General features: G+C 41.9%; 1 protein-coding gene across 9 annotated transcripts in view; it reads left to right on the forward strand.

The window, feature by feature from the left end:
- Positions 1-12,848, forward strand: part of TADA2A (transcriptional adaptor 2A) — a 52,827-nt gene that overhangs the window by 11,526 nt on the left and 28,453 nt on the right. For 5 of the 9 annotated variants that reach the window (XR_014821339.1, XR_014821340.1, XR_014821341.1 and 2 more), the window contains exons 3-5: positions 435-541; positions 1,535-1,594; positions 12,310-12,401. Coding sequence is in view for 6 of the 9 variants with exons in the window: in XM_021067336.2 (XP_020922995.1) it covers positions 435-541; positions 1,535-1,594; positions 12,310-12,401 (259 nt within the window). In the remaining 3 variants the exon portion in view is untranslated. Of the gene's footprint in view, positions 1-184; positions 217-434; positions 542-1,534; positions 1,595-12,309; positions 12,402-12,848 lie in introns of all 9 variants that reach the window. The other 4 variants (XM_084985082.1, XM_084985080.1, XM_084985081.1 and 1 more) reach the window with 1 other exon arrangement.

The raw sequence follows: 12,848 nt of genomic DNA on the forward strand, positions 1-12,848 counted from the left end.
GAAGGGACAGTAAGGTGATTACTTGTTGCCCATTACCCAGATCCAGCCATTACTACCATTTTGTCCAGTTGGCTTTATCTGTAAGTGTATGTGTGTATGTGACATTTTTTTGCCCCTGGAGAAAGTAAATTGTGGACATTATGAAACTTCGAGTTAAAACTTGTGTCTGTAAATTTCTTTGCAGGGGACATATCTACTTAAATGCTGTTTGAAATGGTAGGTATACTCTAGGAAGGAACAAAGCTGCCCCCAGATAAGAAGGAACATGATTTTTTTTTGTTTTTTTTTATTCAGAATGAGCTCATTTTGTCTCCCTCCATGAACATTTCAGCACAGCTCACTACCTGTGTAATCATTTGCAGATTTTTCACCTTCTCCCACTTAAAATAATCATAAGGTATTTTGAAGCTGGTATATTTTTGTTTTTGTTCTAGATGATCCCTCGGATAAGCCACCTTGCCGAGGCTGCTCCTCTTACCTCATGGAACCTTATATCAAGTGTGCTGAATGTGGGCCACCTCCTTTTTTCCTCTGCTTACAGGTAACTCATGAAGGCGAGGATTGCCTTGTTTTGTATATAATAAATTTGGAGATGACTGTCAGATGCTCAGAAGGACCATACCTTATTAAATCTGTTTTTCTCAGTCAATCTCCCAGTACACGTATTACCACTGAAAAATTGGGAAACAGAGCATGATGAGTGAGATAGACTGTTTTATATTCCACTTCCCTGTATCAGCCTAAAGCTATTTTTGCCAGTAGATTTAAAGTATTGGGACTGCAGGAAACAGAACTAGAGGATTATTCCCTTTGATAGTACCTATGGCACTTTGTTGACTTATTGAAGAGTGATCAATGGTGACAAACAAGGGAACAAACTATTTTGTTGTTGATAGTGTAATTTTAAATGCTTACCCCATTCATAGTATTTTGAGTACTTTGCATGAATTAACCTTTAAACCATCACTGCAACCCTTGGAAGTAAGTATAATTAGTAGCCCTATTTTATTAGAGGAAACTCAGGTAAAGAGAGGTTAAGTAATTTGCTCAAGGTCACACAGCATATACCATATTTTATCAGATCCAAGATGCTGTTAATTAAAAGAAGCATCCCAATTTCAGAAATGTTAAAGTATAAAAGTGGCTGGTAGAAGTTGTAATATACTTTTTATTATAAGATGAATCTACATTTCAGAGTTTTAAAATGCAAAAAAAAAAAAAAAAGTCTTAAAATAGTTGAAATACAGTAAGTATGGAGCCAGGATTCAAATTTAGGCAGTCTGCTTCCAGGGCTTTTAGCAAAGGAGGGGTTTTCCTAGGAAAAAGTCTTTTTTCAGATTGTTGTTTTTTCTCTGTGAGGGCCACTGAAAATCTGTGATCATGAATCTAATCTTCCTGTTGTGGCTGCAGATAAGGTTAAATGAATTCTTAAAACTTATCACAAGAGTAGAACACCCTCAAGCCATCTTCTATCCTTTAGGAAAGCATTTCAAAAAGGAACTTTCTGGTAATTTTACTCCCCTTTCTTTTGCAGTGTTTCACCAGAGGATTTGAGTACAAGAAACATCAAAGTGATCATACTTACGAAATAATGGTAATGATAAAGTTGCAGGGAATTTCCGTTCATTTTCAAGTATTATACTAGGAGTTAGTCGTTTTTTCTTCATCTCCAAGTATCTCTTTCCTCTTTCTTTCCCTCACTTTTAGGGTTTTATGGGTGTACTAAGGCATTTCAGTCCAGAAATCATTTTATATACTCAGATTTTTGGTTCAAATTAAAAGGAATTTAAGGTGCTTTTTTTTTTTTTTTTTTTTTTGAGGTTTACTCATATAAGGATCAGAGGTGTGCTCTTTCTAGGTTCATTGATAAACATAGCAAATGTGTTGTGACTTTGTTTGGCTAATGCTATTTTCATGTGGTTTTTGTTAGGCAGTGGTGAAAATTTTGTCTGGCACTCCATCCTGCAGCCTTGGGGAAATGAGTTGCCCTCAGAGAGTTATGTTGTAAAATAAATGTAGGGTGAATGCTGTGGTAATACCTAGAAGCACTTTGAAGAGATAGACTGACTTAGGGGCCGGAAGACTTGGGTGCAATTTGATGAATTGTTTGCCACCTCTGAAGAAAGAGATCTAGATGATGGTAATGTCTTTCCAGTCTGGCCAGAAGAGCAGACACTTGAATAAGCCAAAGTGAATATCTGGCAGGTCTGTGTTCCTTTGTCAAGATAGTTTTGCCAGTTTGCAGAGGCTGACTCCTAGTTCACCAAGTAATTTTCTTACATTTGGCCTCAGGTAACTTTTCTTTTTCTCGCCCCCACCCCTGCACCCACGGCATGCCGAAGTTCTGGGGCCCGGGATCAAACTCGTGCCGTAGCAGCAACCCAGACTGCTGCAGTGACAACACTGGATCTTTAACCCACTGCACCACAAGAGAACTCTCCATGTAGTTTTTCTTACAGAAAAGAATGCTAGCTGGGCACCTTGACAGTAGTTTCACACTGCAGATTAAAACTTTGATAATTGTATTAGTTTTCTATTGCTGTCATAACAACTTAGCAAAAATGAAGCAGCTTAAGACAACATAAATTTATTGTCTCACGATTCTGTAGGTCAGAAGACCTTTGGGCTCAGTGGTTTCCTCTAGGTTCCATAAGACTGAAATGGGAGTGTTGGCCTGCCCGGGTTTTTATCTGGAGGCCCTGGGGTCAATCCACTTCAGTTCACTCCCATTCTCATTCATGTTGTTGACAGAATGCACAGCGTGGAGATTGTAGGATTGCTGCTACGGTTTCCTTACTGGTTAGTGGCCAGGGCTTTCTCTCAGCCTCTAGAGGTTCCTGGCCCCCATTCTCCATATTCAGAGCTAAAGTCCTTGAGGGTTATCCATGAAATTCTTAGAATCTCTCTGACTCCTCTGCCTCTTCTATTTTTAAGGGCCCATGTGACTACATTGGGCCAACCTGCATTATTTCCCTATTGTAAGGTCAGCTGATGAGTACCTTAATTCCCAGAGTAATATCTAATTAGTGTTTGTGTGAATCCTCAGGGGACAGGAATCTTGGGGGAAGTGGGGAACATCTTTAGAATTCTGTCTACCTCAGCACTGTAGTATATCTACTCCAGTCCCTTAAACATTTATAAAGGGTAGGAGTTCCCGTCGTGGTGCAGTGGTTAATGAATCCGACTAGGAACCCTGAGATTGCAGGTTCAATCCCTGGCCTTGCTCAGTGGGTTAAGGATCCAGCATTGCCGTGAGCTGTGGTGTAGGTCGCAGATGCGGCTCGGATCCCATGTTGCTGTGGCTCTGGCGTAGACCGGCGGCTACAGTTCCGATCGAACCCTAGCCTGGGAACCTCCATATACCGCGGGAGGGGCCCTAGAAAAAAAGGCAAAAAGAGAAAAAAAAAAAGTTTAGGAGTTCCCATCTTGGCGCAGTGGTTAACGAATCCGACTAGGAACCATGAGGTTGCGGGTTCGGTCCCTGCCCTTGCTCAGTGGGTTAACGATCCGGCGTTGCCGTGAGCTGTGGTGTGGGTTGCAGATGCAGCTCGGATCCCGCGTTGCCGTGGCTCTGGTGTAGGCCGGTGGCTACAGCTCCGATTCGACCCCTAGCCTGGGAACCTCCGTATGCCGCGGGAGCGGCCCAAGAAATAGCAAAAAGACAAAAAAAAAAAAAAAAAAAAAAAGTTTAGAAAGGGTAACTCAGCATCTCTGGGTCTGATTATTTGTGAAGTCTTATTTAAGTGAGTTTCCGAGCCTGTAATACTGAGAGTCAGATCCTGGTCCATAATGACTTAGTCAAATAAATACTTAATAATTCTGGCAGCTAACTGGCTAGCCTTCCCCTACCACTCTCTAAAATCTTCAGTATTCTAAATAGTTTCTTCACTAATTATAATATTTGGAATGCATTTTTTTAATATTAGATTTTGTTTTTTAGAGCAGTTACAGTGTCACAGCAAAATTGATTAGAAAATACAGAAATTTCCCATATATCCCCTGCCCCCACTAGTACATAACTGCCCCCATCATCAGCACAACCCACCAGAACCGTACATATATTGTAATTAACGAACACGCATTGATACTTTCCTATCACCTAAAGTCTGTATTTTACATTATGGTTCACTCTTGGTGTTGTACTTCTATGGGTTTGTAGAAATACATAATGACATGTACCCCCCATTATAGTATCATACAGAGTAGTTTCAGGGCCCTACAAATCTTCTCTCTTACGCCTATTCATCCGTCCCTCCCCCGCAGCCTCCGGCAACCACTGATCCTTTTATGATCTCCATAGTTTTGCCTTTTCCAAAATGTCACATAGCTGCAATCATACAGTGTATATCCTTTCCAGATGGTCCTCTTTCACTAAGTAATGTGTATTTAAGTTTCCTCCATGTCTTTTCATGGCTTGACAGGCCATTTCTTTATTAGTGCTGAATCGTCCATTGTCTGGATGTACCACAGTTTATATATCCATCCACCTACTGAAGGACATGTTGGTTGCTTCCATGTTTTGACAATTAAGAATAAAGAATGTGGAGTTCCCTCATGGCTCAGCGGGTTAAGGATCTGGCATTGTCACTGCTGTGATTCTGGTTATAGCTGTGGTACAGGTTTGATCCTTGGCTTGGGAACTTCTGCATGCTACAGGTGCAGCAAAAAAAAAAAAAAAAAAAAAAGAAGAAGCAAAAAAGGAAAAAAGAATAAAACAGCTATAAATATCCATATACAGATTTTTGTGTGGACATAGTTTTCAGCTCCTTTGGGTAAATACCAAGGAAAGTGGTTGCTGGATCACATGGTATAGGTATGTTTAGGCATTTTTTTTTTTGTCTTTTTGCCATTTCTAGGACTGCTCCCTCGGCATATGGAGGTTCCCAGGCTAGGGGTCAAATCGGAGCTGTAGCTGCCAGTCTACACCACAGCCACAGCAATGCAGGATCCGAGCCGCGTCTGCAACCTGCACCATACCTCACAGCAACACCGGATCCTTAACCCACTGAGCGAGGCCAGGGATCGAACCGGCAACCTCATGGTTCCTAGTCAGATAAGTTAACCACTGAGCCACGACGGGAACTCCAAGGGTATGTTTAGTTTTGTAAGAAACTGCCAAACTGCCCAAAGTGGCTATGCCTTATTGCATTCCCACTAGCAGTGAATGAGAGTTCCTGTTGCTCACATCCTCTCCAGCATTTGGTGTTGTCAGTGTTCTGGATTGGCCATTTTGATAGGTATATAGTGCTGTCTCATTGTTTTAATTTGTATTTTCTGACAACACATGATGTGAAACATCTTTTCATATGAGTAATTTCTTTTTTTGGTACACCGTGGGATGTGGAGGTTCCCAAGCCAGGGGTTGAATCCGCACCACAGCAGTGACAATGCCAGATCCTTAGCCTCCTGTGCCACAAGGGAACTTCAGGAATGTTTTTTTTCCCTTTTGTTAATCGCGAAATGAATGAACAGTTGCAGGAGAATGTGGTCAAAATACCTGTGGCTTTGAGTTCCTCACACCAAGGTTTTCAGATCTTTAGAAATGTGGCTTATTCTTCGCAAAGTCGCAAGAATGCCTAGAAACAGAGTACAAATTTATTCATTTGATTGTGACAGTAATTCCTTAAAGGATAACGCAATGTAGGCTGGGTGGATTGTTGGTTATCCACTGCAGGAAAGCTGACGATGGCTCTGCAGTTGTCTTGGTGCCATGCACCAGAAGCTGCATAATGCTGAAGGCACTAAGCCTCACTTCACGTCCATGGAATTCTTCAGATGACACATCCTTTTCTCACATACTCAACACCCATACAACAAACACATTTCAGAATTCTGTCCTTTACTTTATAGAGCTTTTGGGGGTTACTAATACTCTCTTTTTTCTGCTAGTCTTGATCTATTCCCAGATAAGGAAAAGAACAATCTTTCCATCAGTAGGAATGATGACCACATTTTGGCTTTCTACACATGAAGCCACTAAAAACTTGATTTTTTTTTTTTTTTTTTTGCATGTGAAGCCTTAGAAAACTTTAAATGGTTTTCAGTACTTTTGCCATCTCACAGTGCTGTATTTTTGGAAGTTACTCATGCTGTGGTGGGTGGTGCATTAATCAAGATTTCTGAGTTCTTTGCCTATTTTTGTCTTGTAATTCTTAGAACCTTGAACAAGTCAAGGCACCTATCTCTACCACACCCTTTATACCAGCGATTCTTTTTTTCTTTCTTTTTTTTTTTTTTTGTCTTTTTGCTATTTCTTGGGCCGTTCCCGCAGCATATGGAGGTTCCCAGGCCAGGGGTCGAATCGGAGCTGCAGCCGCTGGCCTACGCCAGAGCCACAGCAACGCGGGATCCGAGCCGCGTCTGCAACCTACACCACAGCTCACGGCAACGCCGGATCGTTAACCCACTGAGCAAGGGCAGGGACCGAACCCACAACCTCATGGTTCCTAGTCGGATTCGTTAACCACTGCGCCACGACGGGAACTTAGTGCCTAAGAACCACCTGGGAGCTTCTTAAAATTATAGATTCCTAGGCCTTGCTGTTAGAGATTCTGGTTCAGTTAAGGCTAAAATTGGGTCCAAAACTTGAATAACATCTATTCAACTTTAAGAAAAACTGCCTTGGAGTTCCCGTCGTGGTGCAGTGGTTAACAAACCTGACCAGGAACCATGAGGTTGCGCGTTCAATCCCTGGCCTTGCTCAGTGGGTTAAGGATTCGGCGTTGCCGTGAGCTGTGGTGTACGTCGCAGATGCGGCTCGGATCCCGCGTTGCTGTGGCTGTGGTGTAGGCCGGCTGCTATAGCTCCGATTCGACCCCTAGCCTGGGAACCTCCATATGCCTCGGGAGTGGCCCTAGAAAAGACAAAAAGACAGAAAGAAAAAGAAAAACTGCCTTATGTCCATTTATTTTTTGGTGTAGAAGGTCTTTCTGGTTTAGCTCACAGTAAAGTTGATGAGGGCTAATTAATATTTGAAAGTATACTTTAGAAATAACATAGGGTTTTCAACTATGAGTTGTACTTATATGTGTTTACGGTACTTTCCAGATTGAGTGATTATTATGAATTTAATACAGACATAAACTTGAAATTTCTCTTTTGGATCTCATAGTACCTTACACATGAGGTATATTCATAGTATGTGCTCCGATAAAATGTATCACTTATTAGAGAGTTCCCTGCTGGTCTAGTGGTTACGACTTGGCATTTTCACCACTGTGGCCAGGGTTCAGTCCCTGGTCTGGGAACTGAAATCCCATATCAAGCTGCTGTGTGCTGTGGCCAAAAACACATTTTTTATTTTATTTTATTTTTTGTCTTTTTGCCTTTTCTAGGGCCGCACCCGCTGCATTTGGAGATTCCCAGGCTAGGGGTCCAATTGGAGCTGTAGCCGCCGGCCTACGCCAGAGCCACAGCAACACGGGATCCGAGCTGCGTCTACGACCTACACCACAGCTCATGACATCGCCGGACCCTTAACCCACTGAGCGAGGCCGGGGATCGAACCCGCAACCTCATGGTTCCTAGTTGGATTCGTTAACCACTGGGCCACAATGGGAACTCCTTTTTTTTTTTTTAATTTTTGAAAGTAGCTGTCTTTGGGTGGTGGGGTTATAGGTAATTTTGTTTTATTTATTTTATTTATTTAGTGTTTCATCTTTTTAGGGCCACACTGTGGCATATGGAGGTTCTCAGTCTAGGGGTTGATTTGGAGCTGTACCTGCCAGCCTTTGCCACAACCACAGCAACACCAGATCTGAGCCGCATCTGTTACCTGCACCACAGCTCACGGCAAGGCAACACTGGATCCTTAATCCACTGAGCGAGGCCAGGGATCAAACCCAAGTCCTCAGGAATACTAGTCAGGTTCATTAACCACTGAGCCATGATGGAAACTCCTAAATAAATATTTTTTAAAAAACAGATAAGCAACAAGGATTTACTACACAGCACAGGGAATTATTTATTTATTTATTTATTTATTCAATAATTTTTTATTTTCCCACTGTATGGAATTATTTTTTTTTAAATGTATTGTTTATTAGTAGTGTAATTTCACAGGTCACAGAAGGGTTTTTTTGGGGGGGTCATTAACAGAAGATAGAACAATTTCTTTTTTTTTTTTTTTTTAATGAATATTGTTTTATTTGATGACACTTTTGTTTTTTATGTTATGAGTATGTTTACTGGCTGAAGACACAAAATGCATTTCTTTTTTTTTTTTTTTTGTCTTTTTTTTGTCTTTTTTGTCTTTTGTTGTTGTTGTTGTTGTTGTTGTTGTTGCTATTTCTTGGGCCGCTCTTGCGGCATATGGAGGTTCTCAGGCCAGGGGTTGAATCAGAGCTGTAGCCACCGGCCTACGCCAGAGCCACAGCAACGCGGGATCCGAGCCGCGTCTGCAACCTACACCACAGCTCACGGCAACGCCGGATCGTTAACCCACTGAGCAAGGGCAGGGACCGAACCTGCAACCTCATGGTTCCTAGTCAGATTCATTAACCACGGCGCCACGACGGGAACTCCAGAACAATTTCTAAATGCCTGTGTAATCTGAAGATCTTGTGTCACTTTTTTTTTTTTTTTTAACTTAACCATGGTAAATTTTAAGCACACATTAAAATGGTGTTTTAGTATCCATTATCCCCTAACAGCTACCTCAAAACTTCATGGTTTAAAATAACAACCATTTTATTAACTCACACAGTTTTATCGGTCAGGAATTCAGATTGGCACCATGAGAATAACTTTCACTTATATGTGGTTTGCTGGGAATGGAGTTCCAAGGGGAGTTTTTCCACTTTTGGCACCTCGGGATGGCTTGAATTGGTTGGGAGTGAGCTGGAAAACCTTTACTGCTTGAAGCTTTAGTTCTTCTCCAGGTAGTCTTAGAGCCTCTCCCTCCCCATGTGGCCTCTACACATGGTCTTTCCGAAAAGGAGGTGAGATTTCTTAAGTGGTGGTTCATGGCTCCCAGGGGCCAAAATGTGGAAGCTGCCAGGCCTTAAGCAAGTCGCAAGTTCAGCCTGTATTAAATGGGAACAGACCACACAAAGATATAAATTCTAGGAGAAGTTCATTGGCAGCCACCATCATAACCAACTACCACTCTGGTGTAATAAATTCCCATATACCTGTCACCATCTCTTAAAATTACCAGCTCATAGCTTATCTTGTTTCATCTAAACCTGCACCTTTCCAGCTTATTTGAAGCAAATCCCCTAGACAGCATATCATTTCATCTGTAAATGTTTCATTAGATCTCTTAAAATTAGAAGTAACTCAGGTCACTTCTCACGTTTCCCCAGTCATCTCATAAAAACTTCCAAAAATCTCTCCTCCTTCACCTCGAAACAGTCACTGCTCCAATTTTTATCGCTATAGATTAGTTTTGCATATTCTAGAATTGCATATAAATGGATTCATTCTGTATGTACTCTTGTTCTCGGTTTCTTTCAGCATGTTTTTGAGATAATATTTACCTTGTGTATAGTAGTTCATTGTTTTTTGTTACTGAGTAATATTTCATGGTCTGAATATAATACGGTTTGTTTATTCATTCTCTTGTTTTTGTTTTTTTAATTTTTATTTTTATTTTTTTTATCTTTTCTAGGGCCACTCCTGAGGCATACGGAGGTTCCCAGGCTAGGGGTCCAATCGGAGCTGTAACTGTAGCAACCAGTCTACAAAACAGCTACAGCAATGCCAGATCCAGGCCGCGTCTACAAACTACACCACAGCTCACGGCAACACCAGGTCCTTAACCCACTGAGCAAGGACAGGGATCGAACCCGCAACCTCATGGTTCCTAGTTGGATTCTTTAACCACTGAGCCACAACAGGAACTCCAATATTCATTCTTCTGTTGATGGAGACTGGGCTTTGCCTAGTTTGGGGCTATTAGGAATAAAGCTGCTGTGAGCATCCTTGTATAAGACATTCTGTGGACATGTATTTCTATTTTTCTTGGATAAACACTTGGGAATAGAATTGCTGGGTCATAAAATAAATGATTATTTAATTTTTAAGAAACCGTCAAAAACTTCGCTAAATGGTTACATCATTTTACACCTTGGCTAGCAACATGTGAGAGTTTTGTTTGCGCTACATGCTTGTTGACTTTGATATTGTCAGTTTCTTCATTCTGGTATTTTAGTGAGTTTCATGAGTGTGTAGTGGTATCTTTTTTTTTTTTTTTTTTTTTTGTCTTTTCTGTCCTTTTAGGGCCGCACCCACGGCATATGGAGGTTACCAGGCTATGGGCCGAATCGGAGCTATAGCTGCCAGCCTACACCACAGCCACGGCAACGCCAGATCCGATCCACATCTCAAGACCTACACCACAGTTCATGGCAACAGCAGATCTTTACCCACTGAGTGAGACCAGGGATTGAACCCCCATCCTCATGGATGCTAGTCGGGTGTGTTAACCACTGAGCCATGATGGGAACTCCAGAAATTATTGTTTTAATACATCACGAGTTCATGCTAAAACTTTCAATTCAAATGCAAGACTACATGGTTTTGTGTAACCCTGAGATCTCACATCTCTTTTTTTTTTTTTTTGTCTTTTTGTTGTTGTTGTTGCTATTTCTTGGGCCGCTCCCGCGGCATATGGAGGCTCCCAGGCTAGGGGTTGAATCGGAGCTGTAGCCACCGGCCTACGCCAGAGCCACAGCAACGCGGAATCCGAGCTGCGTCTGCAACCTACACCACAGCTCATGGCAACGCCGGATCGTTAACCCACTGAGCAAGGGCAGGGACCGAACCCACAACCTCATGGTTCCTAGTCGGATTCGTTAACCACTGCGCCAGGACGGGAACTCCACATCTCTTTTTTTCCAAGCCCAAAATCCCACTGCTCTGTGGCACCAATACAGTTACTCGCTTTATCCCACAGCACGTCAGCATATGATAATCTCAGAATAACTATACCAACACTACTGAAAACAGTTTTAAGAGGTTTTGTTTTTTTTTTTCAATTCTTTTTACTATTAAGGTATATTCTACTACAAATATATAGTAAGGGAGTTCTCATTGTAGCCCAGTGGGTTATGAACCCAACGAGTATCCATGAGGATGCAGGGTTCCACCCCTGGCCTTGCTCAGTGGGTTGGAGATCCGATGTTACAATGAGTTATGGTGTAGGTCACAGACACAGCTTGGTCCCTACTTTGCTGTGGCTATGAGATCTTCCATATGCTGCAGGTAGGGCCATAAAAAGCAAAAAAAAAAAAAAAAATATATATATAGAGAGAGAGCCAAATTTCTGTGTTTTAAAGTCACTTGGGATTGTTTCTGTATGATTATTGCTATAAAATTAATCCACAGGTTTATTTGTTAGATTTTTATTACAGGCTTTTGATTTCACGATTTTATTTATTATTTTACTTGTTTTCTGTTTCGGGCTGCACCTGTAGCACATGGAAGTTCCCAGGCTAGGGATCAAATTGGAGCTACAGCTGCCGGCCTATACCACAGCCTCAGCAACACCAGATTCGAGCCACATCTGCGATCTTACTTGCAACTTGCAGCAACACCAATCTTTAAAGGCCATGGATTAAACCCCACATCCTCATGGATACCAGTCAGGTTCTTAATCCACCGAGCCACGGTGGGAACTTCTGATTTTATTTTATTTTATTTTTTTAATGATCGAAGCTGCGGCATATGGAAGGTCCTGGGCCAGGAATTGAATCCGAGCTGCGGCTGCAATCTACGCTACAGTTGTGGCAATGCTGGATCCTTTAATCCTGTGCCTACGCAGCGAACTCAAGCTACTGCAGTAGAATTCTTAACCCACTGTGCCAAGGAGTGGGAACCTCTTGATTCTTATGATTTTAAAATTTAATGTGCAGTGTTTATGTTTTCAAAGTCACGTCTACAACCAAGGAATATATTCAGAGAGGTCCAGTTTCCATCCTGTCCTTTCCACCCTATTTTCTCCCTCCTTTCCCTTTAAGTAACTTTGGTTTTAATGTATGGCTTATTCTTCCATTTTAAAAGGTCAAAATATATATGCATTTGTATTCCCCTTTCTTAGCTAAATGGGAAGCTACCATTTGTGCTAAGTGTGAAAAAATGTATTTCTGCATGAGTTACATGGCATTTGTGGTTGATAATATTTATTGGAGACCCTTGTAGCTAGTGGTGGAAATAGAGCTGGGAGATGTGAACAACCTAGTCAGAGTGTACTTTAGGCATCTCTCGATCCACAAGAATGACAGTCATTTGTCTATAATTAGGATTACATTTGGGGTTGCTGGGTTCCATTTCTATATCTGTTCTTAGGCAAAACTTTTTCTTGCTTAGACCTCAGATTTTCCTGTTCTTGACCCCAGCTGGACTGCTCAAGAAGAAATGGCCCTTTTAGAAGCTGTGATGGACTGTGGCTTTGGAAATTGGTAAGAGCTGGGGAGTAAGGGTAATCCTGCCCTAGTGGGCTCCGAAAAGAAGGTGCTGATGAAGGTAAAAGGGGTTGGGGAAATGATAATTTAAAAAATACATATTTAGGAGTTCCTGTCGTGGCGCAGTGGTTAACGAATCTGACTAGGAACCATGAGGTTGCGGGTTCGGTCCCTGGCCTTGCTCAGTGGGTTAACGATCCGGCGTTGCCGTGAGCTGTGGTGTAGGTTGCAGACGCAGCTCGGATCCCGTGTTGCTGTGGCTCTGGCGTAGGCCGGTGGCTACAGCTCCGATTCAACCCCTAGCCTGGGAACCTCCATATGCCGCGGGAGCGGCCCAAGAGATAGCAACAACAACAAAAGACAAAAAAGACAAAAAAAAAAAAAAAAAAATACATATTTAAAAAAAATATCACCAAAAAAAAAAAAAAAGGTAAAAGAAGGAGC

Source organism: Sus scrofa, chromosome 12 (genome assembly GCF_054392235.1).
Source record: "Sus scrofa isolate SSC_HxYL_T2T_F1_AM1 chromosome 12, Sscrofa_HxYL_maternal_Yorkshire_Landrace_v2.0, whole genome shotgun sequence".
Lineage (NCBI taxonomy): Eukaryota > Metazoa > Chordata > Mammalia > Artiodactyla > Suidae > Sus > Sus scrofa.